At 55.5% G+C, this 27,854-nt stretch overlaps 4 protein-coding genes across 10 annotated transcripts; 2 read left to right on the plus strand and 2 right to left on the minus strand.

The window, feature by feature from the left end:
- Positions 1-340: 340 nt before the first annotated feature.
- Positions 341-9,465, minus strand: RAB3D (RAB3D, member RAS oncogene family). Its single transcript, XM_017663469.3, has 5 exons — positions 9,253-9,465; positions 7,669-7,932; positions 6,833-6,951; positions 6,626-6,750; positions 341-3,110 (listed from the first exon to the last, which is right to left on the minus strand). The coding sequence occupies exons 2-5, from the start codon at positions 7,894-7,896 to the stop codon at positions 2,923-2,925; spliced, it is 660 nt and encodes a 219-aa protein (XP_017518958.1). The 5' UTR covers positions 7,897-7,932; positions 9,253-9,465; the 3' UTR covers positions 341-2,922.
- A 1,179-nt stretch (positions 9,466-10,644) lies between these two features.
- On the minus strand, positions 10,645-13,013 carry TMEM205 (transmembrane protein 205). Of its 3 annotated transcripts, none has more exons than XM_017663466.3 (4): positions 12,867-13,013; positions 12,214-12,322; positions 11,950-12,113; positions 10,645-11,010 (listed from the first exon to the last, which is right to left on the minus strand). In XM_017663466.3, the coding sequence occupies exons 2-4, from the start codon at positions 12,311-12,313 to the stop codon at positions 10,705-10,707; spliced, it is 570 nt and encodes a 189-aa protein (XP_017518955.1). In that variant the 5' UTR covers positions 12,314-12,322; positions 12,867-13,013; the 3' UTR covers positions 10,645-10,704. The 3 variants fall into 3 exon arrangements, with proteins under 3 accessions (XP_017518955.1, XP_017518957.1, XP_017518956.1); XM_017663468.3 differs by having other exon boundaries at positions 12,774-12,899; XM_017663467.3 differs by having other exon boundaries at positions 12,769-12,888.
- A 103-nt stretch (positions 13,014-13,116) lies between these two features.
- Positions 13,117-19,008, plus strand: CCDC159 (coiled-coil domain containing 159). The gene is made up of 11 exons (XM_073219507.1): positions 13,117-13,273; positions 13,368-13,505; positions 14,536-14,642; positions 15,904-15,937; positions 16,228-16,308; positions 16,402-16,483; positions 16,644-16,838; positions 17,557-17,633; positions 17,949-18,070; positions 18,296-18,379; positions 18,729-19,008. Exons 2-11 carry the CDS (start codon positions 13,452-13,454, stop codon positions 19,006-19,008), a joined length of 1,116 nt encoding a protein of 371 aa, XP_073075608.1. The 5' UTR covers positions 13,117-13,273; positions 13,368-13,451.
- A 124-nt stretch (positions 19,009-19,132) lies between these two features.
- Positions 19,133-27,580, plus strand: PLPPR2 (phospholipid phosphatase related 2). Of its 5 annotated transcripts, none has more exons than XM_073220387.1 (10): positions 19,133-19,737; positions 20,916-21,089; positions 21,799-21,878; positions 22,454-22,642; positions 22,761-22,896; positions 23,718-23,989; positions 24,961-25,107; positions 25,648-25,770; positions 26,088-26,139; positions 26,274-27,580. In XM_073220387.1, exons 3-10 carry the CDS (start codon positions 21,813-21,815, stop codon positions 26,615-26,617), a joined length of 1,329 nt encoding a protein of 442 aa, XP_073076488.1. In that variant the 5' UTR covers positions 19,133-19,737; positions 20,916-21,089; positions 21,799-21,812; the 3' UTR covers positions 26,618-27,580. The 5 variants fall into 5 exon arrangements, with proteins under 5 accessions (XP_073076488.1, XP_073076491.1, XP_073076489.1 ...); XM_073220390.1 differs by having other exon boundaries at positions 19,134-19,737; positions 22,529-22,642; positions 24,931-25,107; positions 25,648-25,754; positions 26,274-26,466; XM_073220388.1 differs by having other exon boundaries at positions 19,135-19,737; positions 22,529-22,642; positions 24,931-25,107.
- The last annotated feature ends 274 nt before the right edge of the window (positions 27,581-27,854 follow it).

A 27,854-nucleotide genomic window follows, 5' to 3' on the forward strand; every position in this document is an offset into this window, starting at 1 on the left:
GGTGGCAGCCATGGAGAGTTCTAAGCGTGACTTGATCTGACTTGGGTACTCCCAGCTGCCCTCTGGTGGCTGCTGTGCGGACAGACCTCCTCTCTAGGATTAGTTGGAGCAACACGATCCTCCTCCCTACCTGCCCACCCCACACAGGAGAACCTTCCAGGGCCAAAGAAATGGCCGTGAGGCCCGGCTAGAGGCAGCCCCAGACCTGAGCCCTCCCTAGCTCAATCCTGGATCCGCTGCATCACACATTGGCCCTCGACCAACCATCTACTTGGCTGTGAGTCAACCACCCTCTTCCTGGAAACCACATTTCACTAATGGAAATAAGAGAACAACCACATCTGGGCATAACAGCTTTATTTATTTATTCTTGTGGAGAAAAGTGCATGTCTTTCCAAGTAGACATCAAAGAATTGCCTACACGGGAGAACTACATCCGGGAGCTAAATGACTAGGTGGAGAATTCATTCCGTAGTGTGTTTGGGGATCGTTGAGAAGCCAGAAGCAGAATTGGCGCTCCAACACTGACACCAAATTTTGAAGACCCTTACTCATTTTTTTTTAAGTGGAGTAGGAAGCAGAGACATAAGAATATGATCCCCAGAGAAGCCAAAGAAAGAAGAAATGTAAAAAAATCAGACCCAAACCCCAAGCCATGGTCATGGCGATTTCCCACTGAAACTGTGGAAGGTCAGGTTGCTAAAAACAAATGGTAGGAAAAGAAAAGCAGCACAGAGGAATCTCCCTGGAGTTTGGAAGCGGTTTTCCCATGGCCTTTGGTTCAATTTTTGTTTGTAAACTCAACAAACCTCCATCTCTCCGATTTCGAGGATGCTAGTTTCAGTTCCTCAGAGGCCACCACGAGATAAATCTCCCAGCAAAACATAAAATAAAATCTCATATTATTTTTAGAAAGTACCAAAATATTCTCCTGTGTTATTCCCATTCTTGAGAAAACCCAGAGGTAGCTGTCTTGATTGCTACTTAAAGCTGAACTGTTGAAATCTGTGCACACAGAAAGCTCAGACCAGGTCAGGTACAGGATACATCCAAAGCTGTTTTTTACTGTTTGGTGATGAGGCATCAGCTTATCCATCAGATAAGGGTATCTGATCCACCATTTTTTCTGGCAGGAGCTTAAGGAAAATGGACAGGTCAACAGAATTGACAGCACATGGTGCACTTAAGAAGCCTCTTTACAGGTGTTTTAATTTCTTTTATGTTAAGGCAATGCACATTTTTGACTCCTGCCCCAAACGTTCAGATACTCTCATGCAGGGTGTCTCCAGAAACTGGTCCATTTCACCACTGTCATCTTATCTGTTGGCATACAAAGATATTCTCACGCTGAAGCTCTAAGGGCAGCCCCTGGTAGGAGGTAAATGGGGTCCTCTAGAAATAAATTCAATCTGTACAGGTAAGAGCAACATTAAACTTGAATCTGACCTTCCCCACTCCCACTAGCTGGCTGAGATCTTTAAGGCTACTTAACTTGTTTTCATGGCAGGGGCTAGAACAGAACTGGGAACACAAACCATCCTTTGAGGCCACCCCCATAGTGTCTGTCGAGTTACGGGGTGTCAGTTTGTGTTCTGGGGCAGAAAGAGGCGCCATGCTGCTGGGGTTTAGACTTCAGTTCGCAGGAAAGGCTGCTGAGCCAAGTAGGTGGTTAAGATGTAGGTCCTCAAACTGCATTTATCTCCCAACAGAAGCCCTGGCATTGGGGACCCCAGCCTCATGGGCTCCCCAACAGTGCCTCAACCGCAGGATCCGCAGCCCAGCCCCCTCCAGTCTGCCCCTCCCAACCTGCATCCATACACAACCCTGCCTTCTAGGCTCTCCTGGCCCAACCCAAAGAATTCCTTGAGTGACTCCCTCATTAACAGACAATGTCACATCACCGATGACATGGCTTGGGAAACAGACCCTGGGTCTTCAAGGGTCCTCAGAGCCTGTGTTCTTACGTTAGAAAGTCGTCAGCGAGTGCCGGCTATGGGAACGTTGCTCAATTTCCTTTTCTAGCAGGATGTAAGATGTGGACAGATCTTGCTTAACACATCACCAGCCAAACAGGGCCTGGCTAAGGTTAACTCCTATCAAAAAAGCCCAAAGCAGGCACACCCCAGGGGCTTGGCGTGTCTCTGCCTGGCTTGATGTGGCCCACTGCTGCAGAATTCAATCCCGAATCAGAGACGCGGTGGGTCAGCCACGACGTAGCAGCGCCGTGGGTGATGTGGGATTCTGGGGAAGCTCAGAAGGCACTTCTGGGGTCTCTGAAGCCAGGGGGCTCTGACTCCCTGTCTCTTTACAATGGGAGCTGCTTTAATACTGTGTTCACAGGCAGAAGACCTGCAGGCCAGCAGGAAGGGGTCTGCATGGGCCAAACCAACTGCCTTGGGGCCTTGAGGGCTGAGGACATTCACTGGCAGGCTTGGGGGCAGACCAGGGGATGCCGGGAAGGAAGCCACCTTCCACATCTCCACAGATGAACTCTGAGGACCCACACTGCATGCGGAGATAGACGAACCATCTCTGGCCAGCCAGTGAACACCAGGCAGGGCCCAACTCGGAATGGACCGGGACAATGGTTCTGACCCAGAAGGCACTGCGGGGGCCCCTCCACCAGGTGGGGTGGGGCATGCTTCTCCCTCCTCCAGTTCAAATGCCTGGAAAGCAGCACACTCCTGCATGTCAACATTCCCAGGCCCTGCCTGCAATGCAGAGCCCCCAGGGGCTGGAGCCCATGACAGCGGCTGCTTGGGTGGGCTGGTGGCCACAGCAAGAGAATGAACCCTGCGGGAGTCAGGGGCAGCTGGCAGAGGGGAGGGGGCGCCCTGAGCTTGGGAGCAGCCCTTGTGGCTCCCACCTCGGTCACAGTTCTTGCTGAGGCAGGAGGGGGTGGGCTGGAGACAGGGACTGTGTTTAGCAGCTGCAGCCGCCAGGTTGAGGGGGTGGGGTGTCCCCCAGAGCGGGGCCTTTCCCATTGCTGCCGGGGCTGGAGCTGGGTTCCAGGGACTCATTCATCTTCTCGCAGATGATGTCCACCAGGCGCTCAAAGACCTGTTTCACATTGATGTTCTCCTTGGCGCTGGCCTCAAAAAACTCGAAACCTGGACGGACATAAAGTGGGAGCACACGTGAGAGCCCCCCCAGGGGGCAGAGCCCAGGCTATGGCATCAACCAGACCTGGGTTTCAAGCCCAGTCCTGCCTTCCACGGGGTTGTGGGACCTTGGCTGAGCCCCGCAGTCTCCAGCCTCAGTCTGCCCATCTGTGAAATGGGGCCAATGCGGAAGCAGCTGTAAATGTGCGGCAGTGGCCCTGATCGGGACTATCCTGAGTGTCTCTTTGCCACAGGCAGTGGCTGCAGGAATCCAGGTGGTAAGATGTGGTGCCAGCAGGCCTGGGGGTGCCCTGGCTGCCTGACACTCAGCTTCGACCCAATGTGTGCTGCCCAGAAAGGTATACCAAGGGTGCCCAGGAAGCCAGATGTCTAAGAGGACTTTTTCAATGGAGCCAAGAATGATGCATTTTCTAGAAAATGTGCTCCACACCAAATAAAACAGCTGAAGACTAGCTTCATGAAGCCTGAAGGCCACCAGTTTGCAATCTCCATGAAGCAGATAAGGACAGGTTTAGTGGAGGTGACACGCATGGTTCCTGGCAAATGGAATGCACTAAAAATGGTAATAGCGACAATGACAGTGATCATTACGATAATAGACAGTGCTTACATCATGCTTCCTACATGGCAGGCACTTTTCTGAGCATTTTACATAAATCAACACATTCAATCAGGCTCCGAGGTTTAGTCTATTACAGCCCATTTTACAGAGGAGGAAACTGAGGCCCAGAGAGAGAAAGTTACTCATCCAAATTCACACAGGTAACACGTGGCAGTGCTGGGATTCACACCCAGGCTGTCTGGCTTGAGTAACAACAGGTAATAAATATTAAATAAATATTTTAGATGTAAATTAATAAATCATAATAAATATTCTTATTATACTACCTTGGGCTTCGGGAGGGAAGGCAGACTGGCTGAATCCTTCTGGGGAAAGGGGGGATGCGAGGTTGCTTTGACTATATTCTTGACCTCATAGTGACTATCGTAACTTATTTCTCCTTCTAAAAAAAGCTTGCTTCAAGGGGAACCCTCCCACACTGCTGGTGGGAATGTAAATTAGTTCAACCATTGTGGAAAGCAGTATGGAGGTTCCTCAAAAAGCTCAAAACAGAAATACCATTTGACCCAGGAATTCTCCTCCTAGGAATTTACCCTAAGAATGTAGGATCCCAGTTTCAAAAAGACAGATGCACCCCTATTTTTATCACAGCACTATTTACAATAGCCAAGAAATGGAAGCAACCTAAGTGTCCCTCAGTAGATGAATGGATAAAGAAGATGTGGTGCATATACACAATGGAATATTATTCAGCCATAAAAGAAAACGAATCCTCCCATTCGCAACAACATGGACGGAGCTAGAGGGTATTATGCTCAGTGAAATAAACCAGGCAGAGAAAGACAAGTACCAAATGATTTCACTCATCTGTGGAGTTTAAGAACAAAGCAAAAACTGAAGGAACAAAACAGCAGCAGAATCACAGAACCCACGAATGGACTGACAGTTGCCAAAGGGAAAGGGACTGGGGAGTGTTGGTGGGAAGGGAGGGAGAATAAGGGGCATTACAATTAGCACATGTAATGTAGGGGGAGCATGAAGAAGGCAGTACAGCACAGAGAAGACAAGTAGTGACTCTATAGCATCTTTATTTACTATGCTGATGGACAGTGACTGTAACGGGGTATGTGGATGTGGTGGAAACTTGATAATGGGGAGAATCTAGTAACTACAATGTTGCTCATGTGATTATATATTAAGGATACCAAAAAAAAAAAAAAAGCTTGTCTCACCAAAGGCAGGAGGTGGTGCAAATGCTTTGGGGTTTTAGCCATGGTCTCCCGGCTACAAAAAGTGGCCTGTCAACTTGAAAATAAGGGTGATATGTGATAATCCTTATTGCAACCCTAGAAAGTTGGTTCAGGCTCTGTCTGCAGACAGCTGTCCCTGACTGGCCCCTGATATGTCCACACCTGCCAAAGTGGGCCAGAAATTTAGATGAATACCCACCATATTACACACAAGTACAGGGTACACAGGCCTACATCCCAATACTTGGCATGCTGGACTATAAAAATGCGATTATAATTAAATAGTTATGCATGTGACTATCCATTTATTACCTGTCTCCGCTACCAGAATGCCAGCACCTCTTGGATTTGTTTGCCTTGCCCATGGCTGCAGCCTGGTGCCTGGCACTCAGAAACACCTTGCTGAAAGGTTGAATGAATGAATGAATGAATGAATGAATGAGAAACGAAAAGCTCAAACTCAGGTGTCCTACTCTGAGCCAGTGACAGTCAATGTCACTCATCTTCCTGGTCATGTTTGGCATTTACGTATCTGTGTATGGGTTGGTGTCAAACAATCCGAGTTCTTTTTTTTAAATATACACTTTTCTTTTCCTGCTTATAAATATTCACTGGAGAGATTCACTGGAGAAGTTAGAAATTACTGATAAATATCAAGACAGATATACAAGCTATTTGTAATCTCATCACCCAGAAATAATTACAATTGTTTTTTGATACTTCCACTCTTTTTAAAATATAAAACCACAACTGTTAGGTTTTGGTTTGTAGGGGGTCTGTGTGTACGGCTTTTCTCGTACAAAACTGGGATCAAATTCTTTCTCCTGTGTTGTACGCAAATATTTGAAGCTTAAGGGCAAAGCGATGATCCCCCCCCCAACTCCCAGTCACTAGATAGTCTCTGCAAGAAGGTGTGGTTGACATCTGTGAATATTCCAGCCCAAAGCTGGCTCATAGCTGATTTCACCAGTTCCAGACAAATCGGGGCCCTGGGCGCAGACCACAATAGCTGACTCCCCAGCATACCTGGAAGTAAGACTTAGACTGGCATTCCCAGAAAACACATGGGACAGAGAAGCAGGTTAAATGACACCATGAAGGAATAAAGAGCCAGACTCAAATGGTAGAGATTCCATAGAACAAAAATCCAATTTCTCCAATGTATCGATAGCAAGAAAAAAAAGAGGAAGAGGACCGTTACAGTCCAGAGGCCACAAACTTTCTCTGTAAAGGGCCAAATAGTATATATTTTAAGCTTTGGGGGCCATATGGCGCTCAGAGTTTTATGTAAACATCCATAATAGTTCATAACCATGCTGACAGAAGTGGAAGGCACATGTGCCAGACTGTTGTAACTGCTTCATATGACATAATTCATATGTCATTTAACTCTCATGACAACTGGATGTGGTGGGGCCTATTGTGTCTGCTTCACACATGAGAAAGTGCAGGCCCAGAGAGCTGAAGTCACTGGTACCAGATCACGAAGCAATCGAGAAATAACACGAGTTAATGTTCAATCAGGCTGGCGTCAGCTTATTTAATCGTTCTAACACTCCTATGAGGCAGACACAATTTACGCCTGTTCTGTGCATGGTGAAATGGAAGCACAGAAAGGGGAGGTGATGTGTCTAAGGTCACACAGCTAGTTGGTTGCAGGCTGGGAGTGGACGGTGGGGCTAGGTACTAACCAAGATCATCAGCGAGCCTCCGGCCATCCTCTGCTGGCACGACACGCTCATCCTCCAGGTCGCACTTGTTCCCCACGAGGATGACCTGAGCATTGTCCCAAGAGTAGGTCTTGATCTGTGTGGCCCTGTGGAGGAGTTTGTGAGCCAGAGATTAGGTGTCGGGGGAGAGGTCGAAAGTCAGGGAGTCAGCGGTCAATAAGCACTTACCAGTCCTGCACAGCAGTGAAGGACTCTTGGTTGGCGACGTCATACATGAGCAGGAAGCCCATAGCTCCGCGGTAGTAGGCCGTGGTGATTGTACGGTAGCGCTCCTGGCCCGCCGTGTCCTAGGCAACAGCAGGGTCAGGCAGCTAGAAGCCACCCTGTTCACTACCCCACCTACAGAGACCTGAGAGGGGGGCACCACCCTGGGCTCATAGCACCAGTCTGATGAGTGAGAGATGCACCTGACTTCATAGCCCCAGTCTGATGGAAGAGACAGAGATCTATGCCTATTATCTCCAGTCTGATGGGAGAAACATCTGCCTGCCTGCAGTCTCCGGTCTGATGGGGGAGACATGGCACTGCCCTTGAGGCGTTCCCAGTCTGAGGGGTCAGTGGATTCTCACCTCTAAGAACTAACTTAACAAGAGCCATACACAAGAGCCACCTGGGCCAGAGGGTACCATCTTGATGCAGACATGCTGGTGCTTGTAACCATGACAAAGAGGACCAGCAGCCCTGGGATCATTGCTCAGTGGAGACTCCTGGGCTCACCCCACAGATGGCACCCCAGTCCCTTCCCCATTGGTCACCAGGACTTCTAACTTGGCTAGTGCATATCCTCCTCACACTGATGGTTCATCTCATAGATATACGCCCTTACTCTTCGCACCTACCCCAACCTCCCTCCCTGACTCTGGGCTCCTCACCCTCACTCGGCACTGCTCCCCCACAGGCCTACACCCTCTCGTGGACTTCCCTGAAGGAACCCCAGCCCCTCCTAGGCCAACAGGCAGACTCCTGGCCCTAACCGCAGACCCACGGGCAGCCAGCCAGCCCACCCAGATCTGCAGCTTGATCCTCTTGTCGTGGCGATAGACCGTCTTGACCTTGAAGTCAATGCCCACAGTGCTGACGAAGGCAGGCGTGAAGGAGTCGTCTGCGTAGCGGAACAGGAAGGACGTCTTGCCTACACTGCTATTGCCAATGAGCAGCAGCTTGAACATGTAGTCGAAGTTCTGGTCCGCTGCATCCCGAGGGCCTGTCGGGGGGTCTCCAGCAGATGCCATTTGGTGGGGAGCCTCCTGGAGGGGAGGGCTGGAGCCCTGCAGGGAAATAAAACACCAGCAACGGCTCCATTGTATACACCGGACCTGAGTTCAAATCTTGACTCTGCCACTTAGCAACCAAGTGACCCTCTGGGCCTCGACATCCTTCTCTGAAAAATGGGGATGTTTGTCAAATTCAAGTGCCCAGGGTCAGGGGGCATATGGGGTGCCTCCTGCTGGCTCTGAGGAACCTGACCCTACGGAAGGTATAGGTGTGAACTTTGCCCCAGGGCAAGCAGCTGGCATGGGCCAGGTGTGAGCTGGGGGGAGGGGGCCTGCCAGCTGGAGAGAACCCCTCCTCAAGGACAGTGTTGACTTTGGCGGGGGCATCTGCCCTGCCCCTGCCTGAGCAGAGTTGAACTCCATCCCTAACCTCCAAGGGGACAGAGGTTTCAGTGGAGAAAGCCCAGTTTAAAGACCAGCTCTGCTTTATCCCCAAATGGGTACTGCCATCTTCTATTTGTCAAAGGGGCTGGGCCCCACCTCACTCCAGGACAGAGCTGACTCACCCCAACCCCGGCCCACGGAGGCCTGAGTGACAGTCCTCAAATCCAAGGAAACCACCCCAGCCGCATAATAATAAAGAACCCCACCACTCCCCACCACCCCTGGTCCTTCCTTCCCTGGCAATCTGTCTCCACAGCTGCGCTGCTCCGTCTGGGTCCAGGACATTCCCCCAGCCCTGAGTGCCTCCCTAGGCCTCAGTTTCCCCAACTGCTCCCTGAGCTGCACAGGGAAGGCTGCAGAAGGCTGGGTGAATGGAGGGCACACCCGCAGAAGAAACTTGGGCAAAGCTATTTCTCAACCGCCTGTGGGCTTTTTTCCATTTTAAAGGCGGGCCCAATCGGCCCCCCTTTCCTGCCCGGCCCTCGGCCCCACCCCGTGTTCCGGGAGAACGAGTTCGAGGAGGCGAAGAGAGGAGGCAGGAAGCCTTTCCCCATGCTGGGCAGGGCCGCCAGGCCCGGGCACCCGCCTTACCCTCAGCCCCAGCCCACCTGTCTGACAGCCGGTCCCAATTCTTTCCATCTGCCCACCTCCCTCACGCCTGGGACTAAGGAAGGGTCCCCGGGAGCTCGGCCCTGTCCCCCTTCGCGATGTGGGGCGCCCCAGCCGGTGCAGGGGCGCTCGGGAGCTTCCTCCCATCACCATATGGTCCCAGCTCAGGTCCCCAGCGGGGCTCTGCGCCCCGCCCGGGCCCCATTAACGCTCCGCGAGGAGCCCAGCTGGATAGAGGGCAGAGGGAAGAGGCAAGCCTCGCCGCCGCCTTTGTTCCCCGGGGCCCGAGCTTTCCTCCCCCTAAACCCCTGCCCCCCAGACCTGCTGGGACAAGGAGGTGCGGGGGCGGCGTGCGCTCCCTCCGAGGGGGTCGCCTCGCGTAGACGCTGCTGCCTGCGGGCGTTCCGCCTCCGAACTTTCTGCAGCCTGGCCCCGACCGCGACCCCGTAGCAGCCGTTGCTGCCGACGTCGCCAACGCCCGCGTCGCCGCCGCCCGCAACCACCCGGATCCCGCGTCGGCTCCGCCCAGCCGGTGGGGGCGGGGCCTCTCCGGGGGCGGGGCTTGTGGGAATCTGCGGGAGGGGTTGGAAGCCGCGGGCTGCGGGTCGTGGTCTAGAGCCTAACCCGCGGTAATAAACTGCATTTTTCCCGAATATTTACAGAGTTTCCACTATGGGAACAGGGGCTAAGATCGTGGACCCTGGGGCCGGGCAGCTCCGCCACTTTCTAGCTCTAAACTTTCGACATGTTAACCTCTCTGGGCCTCAGTTTCCCCATCCGTCAAGTGGGTGATAACAAGACTCCGCACCTTACAGACTTGGGTAAGGGCTCTGATCTGAGTTGGTGTTTGTAAAGTGGAAGCCTGACCCTTAATGGGCTAGCCCACCTTGTGAAATACTCTTTTAGGACCTTTGGAATTTAAATAGCTTTTTATAGATAAAGAAAGAGGCTCAGGGAGGGGAAGCCCCTTCCCTGAGGCCACATAGTAAGGAAATCTGGTACCCAGACTCAGCTGAGGTCCCAGAATTTCCTTCGTGCCAGCAGGAAAGGATCTGCATGCTTTGCTGGAGTTCAAATCCCAACAACTCCAGCTGAAGCCACTTGCAGTTCAAAGCCCCACAACTCCAGCTGAAGCCACTTGCTGAACTTCTCTGAGCTCACTGTTGCTCCGTGGGAACAACAGTAGCTGTCTCCAGGGGCTACCACATGGATGAACTGAGGTGATTGCATCAGTCAGTAAGGGCTGGTGTGTGCTCAGAAACAAGCATCCCCAAAGTCTCCACTGTACCCAACACCCAAGGTTTGCTTCTCATTCACACTGGTCATTGTAGTGAAGCGAAAACGCAACAAATCACGCACTGGCTTGTACACTTCTCTCTGGAAAGGACCCGCGCTGCCTCTGATTGCATTTCGTTGGTCAAAGCAAGTTCCATGGCCTCCCTCAACATCAACTGGGTAGGAAATAACTGGGGATAACTGGGAAGTTATCCCCTACAGATCAGAAACAGGTATTGTTACAATATATATGGTATGTGCAATAGTCAGCACCATGCTGGGTACATAGCAGGTGCTCAACAAATGGGCCCGTTATAGGAAGGAGCTGCGATAGCTAACACTCCAAATCATCCTGTCACATGAATGGGGAAACGGTCCTCAGCTCCACCCCTGCCTGTCCCTCCCTGCTTCCCAGGTGGAGAACAATGACAGCAGGCATTTCCAAAGAAGCATTTATTGACATCTGGGCCCCCATCAGGGACAGAGAGGCAGTGGGTCCTACAGGTTCCTGAGGCCCAAGGCAAGGCCTGCGAGACAGAGCCCATTGCTCAAGAGGCAGGCCAGATTGCAAAGGGAAGACAGGCCGTGATAGCGGAAGAAGATCTGGCGGAGGGCACTGTATTTGGGGTCCTGCATCCGGAGCTGGCGGTAGGAGTCAGAGGCCTGCTGGCTGCCTGGCACCTCGCTGCCCAGGCCCCGCTCCTTTTCCACAGTCTGCAGCACCCACATGGTGGCCGTGGTGCGAGGTTCCAGCCAGCGAGCATTGATGGCGGCCAGAGTGAGGCTCAGGACTAGCAGGCCGAGCTGGCAGGGGGCGGCAAGAGGACAAGGTGAGCCACCCCTGGGAGGTAGAAGGGCCCTAGGGAGGGTCCTTCAGCATCCTCAGAGTCCAGAGGGGGACAGGGGACAGCTCTGGATCAAAGCCAGGACTCCACTCCTTCTCCAAACCCAGACTGGGGGCCCCAAGTGGGCTCCAGCTCTCTGAAACCAGCCGTTCCTAAAGAAGGGCTCCATCATCATCTACCTATGACCCCCAAAACCTTTTGAGCTTCTTCTCTTCCCATAACCACCCTGGAAGTTTCCAGAACACAGCCTTGTCTCCTCCCCTCCTATGTTCCCCCAAATTGGGAGTATCTGGATGCACTACAACTGTCTTTTATTCCCCCCAAAAAGAGAGCCTAAAACAGGTCTCCTCTATGGCCCCAGCCCAGACCCCAGAAGATGACATTGGACCCAAAGGGAGTGAGTGAAGTCCCTTCCTCCTGGTGGGTACAAAGCTGGGTTCTGGATACCCTTGAGCAGTGCACAGCCTGTGCAACCATCCACAACAGCCCTGTCTCTCTCCCAGTGCCTCTCTACAGGCTGCTGCTCCCTCTCCTCCCCCTTTCTGGGCCTGCCGCCAAGCTGTGGTGACTCAGCTGGGCTGGGGCACTGACCCCAGCTCATTGTTTAAAACCAGCCTGACTGGGAATTTATTTTCCCAGCCACAAGGCCAAGAACCATCACTGCATCTTGTATTTCTCTGTCCTGCCCTTCCCCTGCTGCCTGTATGTACCTCAGATGTGGGCAAGTGAGGCCTGACTGGGGTTTTAAGAATAATCCCATTGAGGCAGGAGAGGATTATGGGTAACTGGAACTTCGAGGCAATTTTTTGCTTGTCTTTTAGTTTTCACAAAGAGGTAGCCATATGTGTTCAGTGGGATCCTGGGAATGAGTACAAAGGAGGTAGTGGAGCCCACATACCTGGCTGGACTCCCAGAATGTGAGCTGAGCCCAGGTGTGCTGTGCAGCCGAGATGCAGAGGTTAATGAAGGCACAGGCCATGCAGATGTGAAAGTAGAAAGGGAAGAGCTTGCTCTGCACGAGGCCAAAAGTATGTCGTGGAAGGCCTCGGAAAAGCAGGAAGCCTGTGCGGTGCAGGGGATCACCCGTCAGAACACTTCGGTTCCCTCTCTCATTCCTGCCCCCACCCGGGCTGCCCATGACATCCAGACCAAGGGTCCCTACCTGAGACGAAGGTCACCCACATTTGCATACCCCAGGCCCCTGACAAGACGAGGAGATGGACCACCTTAATCAGGCTTCCTGGGTTCCCGCCTTCCTCCATCTTGCAGGCCTGGGACGGAGGCACCAGGGGGCTCAGAGGTTTACCTTTGCCCTGTGGCCTTCAAACCCTGTGAGCCTGCTCAAGGCCACGGTCACGACCAATCCAGCAGAGTTCCAGGGACAGCAGCCCAGGAATGGGGGTGGGGAAGGCCATAGCAGTCCTGCAACGAACTCCGATCCCATCTCTCCAAACGTCCGCCCTCAATATCTCATGCTTTCTGGACCCTAACATCCGTGTCACTTCTGAGACTCCCAAATTTCAGCCCAAGCCTCTCAAGCTCGCAGACCTAGTTCTTCAGAGATCGCCCCCAATATCACTCCAGAACCCCAGTTCTAATAACAAGGACCCCTATTCCCATGTCTGGATCCCAGATATCACTACAAAGATCCCCAAAGTACCCCCAGAGGCCCTATCTAATCCTGGGAAACCCCTTATCTCATCCCGAGGACACCGACCGCACCAACTGGACCCGGGCTTCAGCCCGCAGCAACCAGGAGTCCGAGGCCAGAGGCCCCGGAGCCGGGTCAGGGGCCAGGCGGGCTGGGACCGGTACCTCACTCCCGCGCTCCCAGGTGCCCCGCGACCTCCTCAACCGCCTCCCACGGTGGGACAAGAACTCGTCCCGCCTCCCAGCTAAGCTAGAAGCCAATCGGATGGTAAATCTGCCACCCTTAGATATTGACTAATGGCTTAGCGGAAACCAGCCTGAAATCCCGCCCCCTCGTCGGCTTGTATCCAATTATACCGTGGCTCCTAAGATCTGCGGAAGCGAGAGGGCACCAATGAAGCCTTCGGCTGTATCGGCGGGGCGGAGCTAAAATGCCAGCCACACCCCTCTCGTGACTGCCTTTAGAGTCCGTGCGTTTTAATGCGATGGTGTCCCGACGGGATCAGATTTCAGCGTCACAGTAGGGGACTGGCTTTGCGGTCCCTGATGGATGCTTGGGCTGGTGGCATGTGGTAGGTGGGGATGGAATGGGGTCGGGAGCCCGGCGGGTGTGGGATTCTCGCCTCCGGGGAGCCCAGCCTAAGGATCCCGCCCCCTTCCCCCAAGAATTCTCCCGGGAGGGACCACGGGAGCAACAGCTGTGGAAGGGAGAGGGTTTGTGACCGGGACCTGCATGTCCTCGACACTCAGATGCGCCTCTTCCCTTTTCCCGTCCAAGCCTCCCAGGACTACTATGGCCCCCAGGTACCAGATTCTCAGCGTGACATTTAGGGGCAAACTCTGAGCTCCCCGCTACCGTATGTCAGGCACTGATATGCATTAATTTACTTAATCACAATTCGGTAAGGCGGATAGTATGACATCCCATTTTTATAGTTGGGGACACCGAGGCATGGGGAGGTTCAATAACTTCCGACGTCACACAGCTGGGAAGGGGCAGAGCTAGGATTCGAACCCAGGCCAGTCAGATGGAGGGTCTTTTGTTTAATCTTTATTCTGTACTGCCTCTAGAAGTGAGGGCCTCCCTGAAGCAATGGCTCTTGAAGGAGGTAGCCTAGAACATTTCAGGAAGAATAACCCCTATATCACAGGGTGAGTGTGAAGACCCAGTGAGTGCTTAGGATGGTGCCTGGCACTCAGTGAGGTGCTCATAAAATATGAGCTTAAAAATAATTAAGGAAGATTTTATGGAGGAAATGCTGAGTAGGGCTTTGAAGGGTGTATAGGAGTCTTCCAGGAGACCTGGCCCAGGGGAAGGACTAGAGAGGGCCCAACAAGGGCAGAACAAGAGAAAGGCCTGGTGTGTGGCCTTTCTGGCTGAATGTGACCCAGGACATGATGCCCTTTCCCTGGGAGGTTTTACCAGGCAAACCTGCCCCAGGTTTCTCCATCTGTGCCAGCCCTGACTACACTGGACAGTCAGGGGGTGTGGATGTGAGACCCAGAGCTGAGTTCTTTCTTATTCCCCCACCTCTCCCAGTCCTGGGCCCCAATTCAGCTAATTTCTATTAAGTGGACATGCTCTGAGTCTTCTGCTCACGCTCTGTGGCTCCCATTTACCTGGGGAGCCAAGTCCAAACTGCCCCACTTGGCTTTCCCTGCCTTGCTGTCCTGCTAACCTCCTGCAGCTTCCTCCTGGACCTTGCCTCCAGCCATCCTGAATTCACCAACACACAGCACATGGTTCCACACCTCCAAGCTTTGCACATTCTATTTTCTATCAGGAACACCCTTCTGTTAGGGCCCAATGTTAAAACCCTTTTTTTTCTTTTAGGCTCTGCTGAGGCCTCATTTCCTCCTGTGGGGTCTTCTAGGTTCTTCTCACTGCCCAGCCCAACCCCTGGGGCTGGGATCATCTTTCATCCAGCTTTGGCTTCTGCTCTAAGTGAGAGGCCCTGTGTTCAGGGCTGAGGCCTCTCTGGGGAGACAGGGAGGATCTGGGAGTATCGGGACGTGGAGGCTGGTCTCAGTGCAGCTCCCTGTCCTTCATACTCAAAGTGACCCTCTTCTGGCCGGCCTACCACGGGACCCGGACTACTCTGTGCCCTGCTACTGCCCATCTCCCTTGCCTTCCAATGTGTATCTGTTGACAAATATTGGGGTTTGTTGAGGAGCTGTTTGGGGGCTGGGGTGCTGGGAGGTGCTGGAGTCTCTGGGCTGGCCGTCAGGAAGCCCTCACCCCCTCACCTCAGTTACTTCCTCAGATAAGACCTTGGACTGTAACATTCACTGGTCCAGGACCCCAGAGACGGAGATATTGGGGCCGGCTGCTTCTCAGAACACATTTCCGAGGGGAGAACGGAGGCCAGGGAGGGACTCGCGGCCTCAGCCCCATGGGTCTGCCCCCGTCTCCAACCCAGACTCAGAGGTGTACTGCAATGACCAGAACCCTCTGAGGAAGAATCAGACCATCGCTAAGGTCATTTGCACCAGGGAACCCTTCCTGCCGCACCTGCATCTGCCTCTGTGGGGCTTAGGGCGGGGGCCTGTGGGGACGGGCGATCCGCCATGTGTTTTCAGCACCCAGAACAGCGCCCAGCACTCCGTGGGCCTGCACTAAAAATGTCTTAAATGAATGGATCAAGGGATGAATGGCAGAAATTTGTGACTGTGTGTCTCAGTGGGATCTTGCCTCTGTTTGTCTCTGGATGTGACTGTCTCTGTGTCTGTGTGGTTGTCGTTGTGAGTCTGAGATGGGCGTGAGTGGATGCCTTTGATCTTACAACTTAGAGTGGGTGGCTCTGTCAGAGCTGTGCTTGTGTTTCCATCACAGTCGGGTGCTATTGGTGTTCCCAGCAGACCTTGTCCATGTCGTCTGCCCCTAAGGAGGTAGGCATTACCTAAGCCCAAGCCAGACACGGCTCTGCAGGCACGTGCGTCAGGGACATCCCACAGGCCTGCACGCAGAGGGGACAAGCCACACACGTGCACTTCTGAGACTTTGCAGGCTGATGTGTGTGTGTGTGTGTGTGTGTGTGTGTGTACATGCACATGTGCCTAGAGGCAGCTTTTCAGGTCTGAGACACCCAGAACTTAGCAGACCCAACTCATGTCCAACCCCCCACCCCATCTGCAGAGTTGGAGTGAGCAGGTTAGCAATCAAGGGATTAATTTCTACTGTCCTCATGCTTCCCTTCCCTAGAAGCCGGTGGAGTCCAGCTCTTCGAAGGTCAAAGGTGAGAATCCTCCTTTCCAACAAGATTGTATGCAGAAGACCTGACAGTTCTTACCTCCACCATCTACCCCAGCCTCTGCAGAGCTTCACCATTGCTGCCCACTCATCCCTGCTCCTGTGTCAGCTGACTCTTGCCCCTGACCTTGTCTTCCCTCCCCGCCCCTGACCTTAACCCTTACTCCTGCCTCTGCCTCAGTCTCAGTGGACCCCTGCTCCCTACCTTGCCCTGCCCTGCCCCCGCCACCACCCTTCCCCTGCCTTGGGTGACCCTCACCTCTACTCACATTCAAGTTTGACATAATTCCTGATGCTCAGAAGTGTCTGCAATGTGAACTGGAGTCACTCAAGAGCCAGCTACAGGCCCAGACCAAGGTGAGCCTCCCTGGCCCCCTACTCAGCAAACTCTGCTCCTGTTTCCCCTGCCCCGTCCCCCTCCTGACCCTAGGCCTGACGTCTTTCCCACAGGCTTTAGGATTCCTAAAGCAGTCAGTGACCACGTTGGAGAAGCAGATGCGCCTGCAGCAAATCAAGATCCAGCAGCTTGAAGGTGAGGACTCTCAAGGGTCAAGTTCAGGCTGAAGGCTGCTCCTGTCATCTGGGTTGAGAGAAGGTTCATTGTCAGGGTCTGGCTGGGGTGAGGGCAGCCGGGTTCAAAGCTGGGCTTAAGGCATGGTTGGGGTTCAGTAAAAGTCCTGCTGACTCTGCAGAGGTGCTGAACGCAACAACCACTACACAGAGAAGGAGGGACGTAAGAGGCATGTGGAGCAGGGACGGCAGGAGCTCTATGGGGCCCTGGTGCAAGGCCTGCAGGGGATGCACAAGACCCTGCGAGACAGGGAGGAGGTGCAGCGGGCCTGCCCCACCCGCTGCCTGCAGCCGCTCGCCCAGGAGATCCGGGACAGGTGGGTGTTGCCAAGAGAGCAGCCTGGAGGCTGTGGAAGGAAAGGAAGGTCAGGGAGAGGGAAGCAAGCTGGGATGGGGCAAGTGGGAGAGGCCTTGGTCAGAGGGCTGGGGGACATGGAAGGCGTAGGGGTCAAGAGGAGTGGAAGGGGGTACTCAGGAGGCTGGGAGTACAGAAGGCAGGGAAGATGGGAAGCTGGAGGCGAGATGTTGGGGGAGGCCAGGGGATCATGAAGCTGGAGGAGGTAGAGGCTGAAGGTATGGGAGGTGAATCGGGGGAAGAAGGTGGACCAATGGAGGCTCAGCCCTAGGAATCTGAACCAATGGAGGCTGGAAGTCAGGAGGAGAGGACAGGGGACTGTGGGGGTGGGTTAGGGAATAGTAGGAGGAGGGCAAGGGTCACAGGGTGGGTGAAGAGAGCTGACAGAACTTGAGAGGATGGGTGGTTGGCCAAATGGGCACATGGGAGGTAGAGGAATCTTGGGGAGGCAAGTGGGCAAATGGGAGGCCAGGAGACCAGGAAATGGGAGGACAGGGTCTGGGCGGGAGTGTGGTCTAGGCTGCACTGTTCCCTCAGAAGTTTCTGTGGGAGGAGCTGGAGCTGGTGCGGGAGGAGGTGATGATCTCCATCTATCAGAAGCTCCGTCAGTTCTCGGAGCCCACGGACAGAAGGGGGGTCCTTGTGCTGCTCCGGCCCCCCTGATTCCTCTCCCCAAACAGAGGCACAGGAGGAGGAGATCACAGAGAACCTAGTGAACATCCAGAAAATGAAGAAGACACCGGTGAAGTGTGGCAAGGTGAGCAGAGAGGACGGGGACCCTGCATGAGCTGGGAATACAGGGATCTCAGACCCTTGTCAGGAGGCCTGGGTTCAAATCTTAGCCCTGCCCCTTGTGCTGTGTGACTGTGAGGAAGTGACTTCACCAATCTGGGCCTCAGTTTCCTCATCTGTATAATAGGTATAACAATACATCCCTACCAGAAGGAGTAGCTGCGTGAACAGAGTATTAAGCACTTTGAAGGCAGTGTGGCATACGGCTAAGTGCTACATATTGTCATCTTTCACCACTGCCATGATTATTGCTATTGCTTTCTCATCCCCCTGGCCTCAGGTCCTGACCAGGATGAAGAAGCAAGACAGTGAGGCATCCAACTGGTCAGACACTGAGGAGATGCCACAAGGAGACAGTGGCTCCTGGAGGGATGACCTTCAGAAGGCGATCAGTGACATATGGTGATGTCTAGCTCCCACTCTAACCTCTGACCCCTGACCTTCACCTTCCCTGCCATCCCCTGAATCAGATCAAGCAGCAACCTGCAGACCCTGCAACCCACCTGAGTCCAGACGTCCGTGTCCTCTCAGGAGGACTCACCTCCGCCTCTGCCCCTGCTGTGGCCCCTTAACCCAGCCCTGAGTAGTCCAGTCTTCTGGGGACCCCAACTCCCCATCTCCCTGCAGGTCTGCTGTGCACATGCTGCAGAAGTCCATTGATGGCCTCACCATGCCCTCGGAGGGGCTGCCCCAGGGCCTTGAACCACAGGGGTGAGAGGGGCTGAGCCAAGCTCTGGGATAAGGGGGTTCATTCTCCAGCTTCACACATGGAGGTCATATTCAGTGGCCATATTTAGAGGTCACATGTGGTGGGTCTTATTCTGGGGTCACATTAAGGAGTCCCTGGAGGTTTAGTCCAGGAGTTATCCAGGGTCACTGGGATCTTTCTTAAGGGTCAGTGGGGGAAAATTCAAGGGTCATTGAAGTCATACTTTAATATCACATTGGGTGTCATTCAAGGGACATGATCCATGGACACTGGCCCATATTCAGAGGTCACAAGGGTCACACTCAAGGTTCATGCATGAAGGCCCATATTTGAACCTGTCCCCTCCTGCAGGCCACAAGGGGCGCTGATGCCAGAGCCCTCCACTCTGCTCATGGGACTCAGACTCCGAATGGGACCAGGACCCTTCCCAGCCATCATTCAGCAAGAGCCCCTCCTTCCCACCTGGTGCGGGTCCTCCCCTGCCCCACCCCACCCTTCCTCGACTGGCCTGCCCTGGAATCCTATAATATGGACCCTCCCAGCCCCAGCCTGGGCACCTGCTCCCTCGCCTCCTGCCCTGTGGTCACTTGGACCACGCCTGGCCTTGACCCACCCTCTCTCCACAGCCTGAGCCGCTGCATCTGCTCTCCCCGAAGACCGCTCCAGAGAGAAAATAAAGTAGCCAAGGCCTCCCCCCGCCTGTGGCCTGTTGTTCCTGATGCTTTCTGTGCCTGAGAGTAACCCGTCCCTCTGCCAATTTTTCCGCAGAAGACTCCAGGGACTGTTCCCGGATGAGTGGGCCTAGGGTCTTCAGACAGTGTGAGGCCAGATTTAGTATATGACAAGGTCAGGGGACTGTCCAGATATGAGTAGCCAGACAAGTTCTTCCACACTAGCCATCAGCCTTCCCTTCTGGGGACTCCTGGAGATCTGGCCTGCAGCCTCTACTTCCCAAATGGGGAAACTGAGGCCCAGAGAGGGTGAGCCTTGGCCCAGGGTCAAGCTGAGACCGGACCTCCTCTTCCCCTCAGTGGCCCCAGACGCAGAGTCCTCCCTCTCAACTTCCATCCTTCATCCCCTCCTGAATCTCTCCTAACAAGCCCCGCCCCCAAGAGCAACCTAGGCCGCGCCCCCTGGTTATGCTAATTAGACTCCGCTAGTCCCCGCCCCACGGGGTTATGCAAATTAGGCTCCTGGTGGCTCCCTCGCGGAGTCTGCGCCTCGCGGCCGGGCCGGGCCGGGCCGGACCGACAGCATCTCCCATCTCTACGTCTGCCTGCCAGGCCAGCCGTCCGTCTGTCCCTCCTCGCCCGTGACGTCTAGGCCGAGCGGGGGCTCAGGTGGCGGCGGCCTCGACCCGGTGAGAGGGAGGGGCTTGGGGCGCCCCCTGTACCCCATCTTGCAGACTTCCGACCCTCGGTCGGTCTGTCTCTTTCCCGCCCGGGTTCGGTTCCTGCGGGTGGGGTCCCCTGCGTGTCCAGCGCGGGGAGGGGGAGGGGAGGCGGCGAGCTGGGCTTGGAGACCGGGCTGGGGGAGGGGAGAGTGCGGAGCGGATCGGGGCTTGAGAAGCCGAGTGGCAGTGGTGAGGTTGACTATGGTAGTCAGTATGTATCAGTGTGTGGCTGCATAGCTGTCATTGTGTGGCTTCGGGTGTGTGTGTGACTGTGCCTCCTGTGGCTGTCCTGTGTGGCCATCATGGGTATCACTTTGATGGTGTGTGTGTGGCCGTGTTGTGATTGCTAGCACTGAATGTGTGGCCGTCTTGGTGCATGTGAGTGTCATTGTGTGGCTGCTGTGCCGGGCTCCATCTGATGGTGTGGGGGGGCCGTTTTGTGTTCCAACGTCTGACTGTTATCATGTGCCTTTCTTGTATGGCTGTGTGGCTCTGTGTGCAAGGCTGTCATGATACACGTATGTGACCTCGTGCGGCCATGTGGCTGTGGTTGTGGCACTGTGTCTCTCCTATGACTGTCAATGTGCATGGCTGTGATTGAGTGCCTTGTAATTGGGGGTGTGACACCGTGACCGGTTCCTTGACCCCTGTTGTGTACAGTGACTCTCTTTTTTGATGTGACTCAAGTGGCTGGCAGCCGCGAGTCTCTGTCCCTGGTGGTGGTGGGGTGAGGGCTTGCGTGGGGTGTATGTGGGGCTGTGAGGTATGGAAGGGATCACCTACTGTGTCCCCCTGTGACTGTGTGTTGGGGGGAGGGAACTGTTTGATCTGTGTGGGTGTCTGTGACAGGTCGTGTGCACACTGTGCAGGGTGTTTGTGTGTGTGCAGTTATGTGTGTGGTGGGTGTCAGGCACCTGTCTGAATGAGCAGGGACCCAGCAGGTGTTGGAGCTTTGTTGGTGGGCTGATGGAAAGCTGTGCTATGTTTTGTGTGTGTGTGTGTGTGGCATTTGGGATGGAGGCTCTGGCTGAGCTGTGTACTTGCAAGGTGCCAGCATGTGTGATTATGGCTCTGTGAGTGAGGTGACTGTCCAGGTGGGCAGCTGGAATCAGAGGGCAAACCTCACCCCACATGTCACACCACAGAGTGAGCCGCCTGAATGGGAGCCTGGACCCACAGTGCTTACTTCTGCCTGCCTGGGCCTCAGTTTCCACATCCGTGCAATGTGGGTAACCATCCCTGCCCTGCTGGTGGCCAGGAGCAGCTGTGAGTCTGTGGGCGTGGCGGCGGCCTGTGGGAAGCCATAGGCTCTTTCACAGGTGAGATCAGGCTGGGAGAAAGGGCCGAGCAGTGGTGACTGTGCTGGGCTGGGGACTGAGGTTAGGCTTGGGGGAAGAGGGCTGATGGCCTTCCCCCATGATGCCAGGAGGCAGATGGGCCGGGAGGAGGGGGAAGTAGGGAGAGGCAGAGGCAGCTGGAGCTGGGAGAGAAGGAGGGCCTGGCCGCCAGCCCTAACCAGTCAGGCACAGCTGGTGGGCACAAGAGAGGGCGGCCCCTGTGGGCCCTGGGGGAGGGACTCAGGGGCGGGATCTGGTGGAGGTGAGGGACCCAGCCTGCGATTCCCCCCTGTAAACCATGTGGGGAAGGAGGACGGGGTCTCCTAAAATTAGTGGCTGTAAAGACCCTGCTGAATGAGTCCTTCTGCATGTGGGGGGCCCCCATTAAACTGTGAAAGCCTCTTCTAAAGGGGGTCCCACATTGTAAGGAGGAGAGGTTCCCCTAAAGACATGGGGTCAGAGTCCGTACGTAGGCTGTGGGGGCGAAGACCACTACAGAATCTCTTGGCTCCCGGGCAGAGGCGGAACTGAGCGGGTCCTGTCGGAGGAGGCTCCAAGGAGCAGGGGCGGGGCAAGACCTGGCTAAGCAGAGGTGTGGCCAGAAAGCTGAGGGGGCGGGGCCAGAGTGGGGGTGTGGCCAGAGGGTCCTGCTCCGCCCCTCGGCTGCCCCACTCCCTCCCCACCTCCTCAGGCCCTGCCTTCACCATGGCGGGAGGGAGACCCCAGCTGAAGAGGAGTTTCTCCATCATTCCCTGCTTTGTCTTCGTGGAGGTGAGGAACCCAAACCTCTCCCAGACCCTCCCAGAGTCTCAGTGGGGAGGGGTCCGAGTCCCGCCTGCCTCTCCTCACCACGGGACTCTGGGCACCTCACATACTCCCCCGAGCCTCAGTTTCCTCATAGGTCAGAGGGGCGTAGTTAGGCTCCCTCTCTCCCAGGACTGTTGTGAAGGGAACATGTATCAGTTCATGGAAGAGGTTTAGTATTATTTCTTCCCCTGTTGGTCTGGTGCTCCACCCCCTCTGTGTGTTGGGGGGTCTCTCTCTGGTGTGTGTCCCGCCCGTCCTCACTCTGTCCCCAGTCCCATATCGTCTCACCTCCTCTCTCTGTTCTACTGTTCCAGGCCCTCCTCTTTTTCTCTCCTGCCTTCTCTCATTCTGTTTCCCAGGGCCTGACCCTTCTCTCCGCCCCTTCCCGACCTCTCCCTGCCTCTCTTTTATCTCCCTCAGTTTTGATCTCTTTCCCCATTGTCTCCGCCCCTCTCCTTCACTGTGTGTCTCTCTCCATGGCCCCACCGTGGGCCTGACGCCCTCTCTTCTTCTCTCTCCCTGATCTGACTGGGTGGCAGTCGGTGCTGCTGGGCATCGTGGTCCTGCTGGCTTACCGCCTCGAGTTCACGGACACCTTCCCTGTGCACACCCAGGGCTTCTTCTGCTACGATAGTACCTATGCCAAGCCCTACCCGGGCCCTGAGGCTGCCAGCCGAGCGCCTCCCGCGCTCATCTACGCTCTGGTCACCGCTGGGCCCATCCTCACGGTGAGTCGGGGGGTAGCCGTGGTCAGACTGTGGGGAGGACCTCCCAGGAGGGCCAGGTGGAGGTGGGAGGAGGGCTGGGCTGGAAGCCCAGGGAGACCCTGCCTTGTCTTGCCCACAGATCCTGCTGGGGGAGCTGGCCCGTGCCTTCTTCCCTGCACCACCCTCAGCCATCCCCATCATCCGGGAGAGCACCATCGTGTCGGGGGCCTGCTGCCGCTTCAGCCCCCCCCTGCGGAGGCTGGTCCGCTTCCTGGGTGAGTGACGCAACCACAGGTCAGCCATGCAAAGGCATATGGGCCAGGCCCAGCCATACTAAGCATTCCAGGGGGAAGAAGGCCTAGAACTGCCATACTGGTGACTGCAGGGGACAGATAGGGGCTTGGACCGAGGCCAGGAATAATGAAGGTTCCAGAGACGTGGGTGGGGCCTAAGCCAACTATGATGGCAACTGTAAGAGGAGGGTCCCAAGTTGCCACAAGGAGAGTCTCAGGCAGAAAAGGGGGACCCAGGCACAGGCCAAACACCAGGGGACCCAGGGCAGGGAGAGGAGAGCCTGTGTTTTAAATGTGGTCCCAGCCACAATTAGTGGCTGTGGGGAGGAGAGAGGCAGAGCTCATCCGAAATGGTGGTCCCTGTGGCAGCAGGCTGGAGATCCAGCCGGGGCTGACTGGGGACCCCAGCAGAAAAGTGGCCATCCGCCCACTAACAGCTAGTCCAGGGTAGGTGGAAAGGGGCCCAGAAACGCCATCAGGGTGGTCCTAGGAGGTCCTGGACATCCCGCTGTAATGCTGTTGAGCAACCCTAGCCTGGCTGTGACAGGGTTCCAGGGGATGGCCCAACCCCCAACATAGCGGTGATCCGAGAGGGACAGAGGCAAGAGCCCAGAGTGCCATCAAGGGAAGAGGGCTTTGAGCCAGCGGTAATGGTCATGGCGTTAGGGGGAGGCTCAGACGTGCTTAATGACAGCCATAGGGACAGGGACACAGGAGCCCAGATAAGCCATAAGGGGCTCTGGGGGAGGATCACTGGGGGATCAGGGCCCCGTAATGAAGGCCCTCTCCCACCCCACCCCCAGGGGTCTACTCCTTTGGCCTCTTCACCACGACTATCTTCGCCAACGCGGGGCAGGTGGTGACCGGCAACCCCACGCCGCACTTTCTGTCAGTGTGCCGCCCCAACTACACGGCCCTGGGCTGTCCGCCACCCTCGCCGGAGCGCCCGGGGCCCGACCGCTTCGTCACGGACCAGGGTGCCTGCGCCGGCAGCCCCAGCCTGGTGGCTGCGGCGCGCCGTGCCTTCCCCTGCAAGGATGCCGCCCTTTGCGCCTACGCGGTCACCTACACGGCGGTGAGCCCCCAAATGGGGGATCCTGGGGGGGCGGCCAGCGGGCTGGAGGCCACCTGGGCTGGAGCCTCAGATTCTTCCCTAGGGTAAGGCCGCTCCCTGTCATTGTGAAACCGTCCCCAGGGCAGAGCCTACCCAATGGAGGCCCTGACTCCTCCCCTCGTGCCCTGGCCACGCCCCCAAGCCTGAGTGTTATTGTCTTGACCGCACCTTTGGGGTCTGGCCACCCCTCCTGATCCAGTAATCAATGTCCCAAGGAGGCCATTGGCTCCACCCTTAGGGACCAGGACACTGTCTCTGGCGCACTAGACTCTGTTCCCTGGAGCTTATCCATGACCCCATGATACTACAAGTCATGGATATTGGCTGGGAGAAGGTGGGTGGGCTTTCAACTGAGCCCCCAGAGCCCTTGGAGAGGGGAGGGCCCTTCGTCCTTGCCCTCTGTTGACCTGACCATGACCCCACTTGACCACTGGGTCTTCCTGACTCTGTCCCCTTCTTTTCCCTGATTTGACACCTTTTCCTAGCATCTGGGACTAGCTTTAAATCCTGTCAGTGGTCCCCTGGGTTTGGGGACTATACCTCCTGGAGCTCTTGAACTTGCCCCTTGAACCCCAATTCCACCCTCTAGTTCTGAGACCACGCCCCAAGCAAGCATCTTTCCTGGTGTGTGACTGCCCTGGGAAGACCAGGCCCCAGAACTGTCCACTGCTCTTTGGTGCTCTGCCCACATCCCCGTCCCCGGAAGGACCCACTGGGAGTCCGTGACTCCATCCCCTGAACTCCTGTTCCCCTGGCTCCCTTTCCTGGAGCCCCTGGCCTCAGCCTCCCGCTCCAGTGTCATTCCTGGGGATCCGGCCACTCCCCCTAACCGTGAACACAGTGTCCACTCGGGTTTGGCAGCTGCACCGCCCCATGTGCCCTGACCGGTCTGGCTCCCACAGATGTACGTGACACTCGTGTTCCGTGTGAAGGGCTCCCGCCTGGTCAAACCCTCGCTCTGCCTGGCCCTGCTGTGCCCTGCCTTCCTGGTGGGCGTGGTCCGCGTGGCTGAGTACCGCAACCACTGGTCGGACGTTCTGGCTGGCTTCCTTACCGGGGCAGCCATCGCCACCTTTCTGGTGAGCCACCTTCCCGTCCGTCCCCGTATGGCAGACCCTCCATCAGCTCCATGACCCAAGAGGCAGGCCTGCGTGATGGTGGAGAGTATGGACCTGTGGCGAGTCTCTTAACCTTACGCTGCCTGGAGGTTTTCATCTGTGAAACAGGATGATAGGAAGAGGGCCAGGCAAGTGAACCACTCGCTTTGAGCACAGAATTGAATAATATTTTAATGAATCCGTTTTAAAAATCAAAATTAATGCAAACAACACAATGTCCAAAAATACTGAAATTTTAAATGCAGACAGTATCCAATCCTGCTCTTCCACAACTTGGCCTTACTTGCCTTCCCCTTGTTCCCACCCTTTGGACTAAATAACAGTACCTACCTCTTGGTAAAATGGAAAGAACAGTGGTGCCATATAGGAAGCGCCATAAAAATGTTAGCTGCTTTTGGAAACCTGAGCCTCAGTTTCCTTATCTGAAAAATGGGGATGGTATTTATACAACTCCTACTTATTGGCCTCAGGCCTCAACATGCAAAATGCCCTCTGCCCCAGGTCACCTGTGTCCTGCACAACTTCCAGAGCCGGCTGCCTTCTGGCCGAAGGCTCTCCCCCTGGGAGGACTTGGGCCAAGCCCCCACCATGGAGAGCCCCCTCGAAAAGTTAAGTGTGGCCCAGGTAAGGGGGGCTGGGGGGCCACTCCCCGCTGGAGAGGGTGGTAGGTGGAGGGGGACCAGGGAGGCAGGAAGTTAGGCAAGAGATGGGGATCTCAGGGCCATGGGGGGGTTGGACAGTGGCTCATCTCTGCGGGCCTAGGTCCTGGGGGACAGTCCCAGAAACAAGTGCCCATCTCTCTCCCTTCCAAGGGGACATGATTAATCCTGAGAATCCTGGTTGATGTTTCCATTGGGCTTTCTGCCCAATGCGCCCTCTCGCGGTTGTGGCCGGCAGGGCCTGGGGGGCCGCTAGCCCTTCCCTCTGCCTCTTTGTCTCAGGAACCCGAGGCCTGCAGGCCGCATTCGACACCGGCACGGCTCACCCCACCCAGTGAGTGTCGAGGGAGTGGGGGGTAACCAGGGGGGACTTCCAGATGGCAGTCACTGCCGCAGAGGTCTCCCCTATGTTCTCGTGGTCCCTTCCCAAGCTTTCTGATGCCCTGATCTCTGCTCCCTGACCCTCAGAGCCGCAGAACTGCACCCGCCGTGGCCACCTGATCCCCAGCTGCGTGTCCTCCAGGGCTCCAGCCATGTGTTCGTCGCCCCGTGTGCCCCGCCCTCGGTTGAGGTCTGAGCCGACACCGCTGCCCCTGCCCCTGCCTCTGCCTGCACCGGCTACCAGCCAGGGCCCCTCACCCTCCTCCCCGGGGCCTGGGGGGCCAGGTGGGGGAGGCGGACGTGGTCGGAAGCTGCTGCTGCCCACACCTCTACTGCGGGACCTGTACACCCTTAGCGGACTCTATCCCTCCCCTTTTCACCGGGACAACTTCAGCCCTTACCTATTTGCCAGCCGTGACCACCTGCTGTGAGGCCCCACCACCCACCCAGAACCTACCCGCTCCCCATTTCTCCCCTACCACGCGTGTGTGTGCGTGTGCTGTGTGAGTGCCAAAGCCTCCTGTCCCCAAACCAGCCAGGCCCAGATATCAGAGACTGGCTGGAAGGACATTAGGGGGACCCTCCGCCTCTCTTGTCCTCTGGGACCATCCAAGGGGCATAACTAGAAGGTGGGCCTCTAGGGTGGCTCCTTTAAGGGCCAAAACCTGACCCTATTGGCCACTGCCAGCCAGTGGGAACCCCCAGTTCTCAGAATTCTAACCAAAAGGACTTTACTTCAGCCAATGGGATCCTCCCCCATCAATTCTTAGAATCTCAGGCAGAGGGCAACTCCAGGCAGTGTTCAGCGTCTGAACAACCAGTAGGAGTCCTTGGTTTTCAGAATTTCTAAGGTGGGTGGGTATGATTCCAGTCAATGGGGGACCGCCAATGTCGTAGCACGTGCCAAGGAGAGGAGGGAGGTGGGGTCATCCTTTGTCACTGGGTCTTCTCAGCATGAGAATGCTCAGCAGGAGGGTGGGGGCAGGCTCCCCCGCGGCAGGGTCCTTGGGGCACCTATTCCTATCTCAGACCCGCTCCCACGTGCAACCTCTCACTGAGTCCCTCCTAACTCCCTACTTACGCAGGGCTAGCCCCAGTTCAGAGGTTTTTGGGGTTCAGGGTGCTGTGCTTCCCCTTGCCTGAGCCTGGGTCACTGTAAACCCTTCTGTTAGTTATTAGGGCTGTGGGAAGGGGCCTGTTTTTCCTGGAACCCACCCCTGTTCTCCACACCGTTCCCCATGCCTCAGCCTCATGCAGATGTGCCATTATAGGGGACCTGGGTGGAACAGAGAGGGTTCCCCCTCCTCAGGCAGCCAAAGGCACTGGGCAAAGGAGACACTGCCCCCCTTTTCCTGCTCCCTCCTCATCTTTAATAAAGACTTGTTTGTAACAGAGATTTGGCCACCTGCCTTCCTTCCCTGGGTTGCAGGGTAAGAAGAACTTTAATCATGGATCTAGGTGTTGGTGAGTCTGGGTGTGGGTGTGTCTGAGGGCAACTGTGGAAAGGATTGTGGGACCAAGGAGCTAACGACTTGGTTTTAAATCCTGACTCAGTATTTTCTGGTTGTGTGGCCTCTGGAAAGTTACTTAACTTCTCTGCTGGTTTCTTTTTTTTAATTTTTAAAATTTTTGTATCATTAATATACAATCACATGAGCAACACTGTGG

Source organism: Manis javanica, chromosome 13, assembly GCF_040802235.1.
Source record: "Manis javanica isolate MJ-LG chromosome 13, MJ_LKY, whole genome shotgun sequence".
Taxonomy (NCBI): domain Eukaryota; kingdom Metazoa; phylum Chordata; class Mammalia; order Pholidota; family Manidae; genus Manis; species Manis javanica.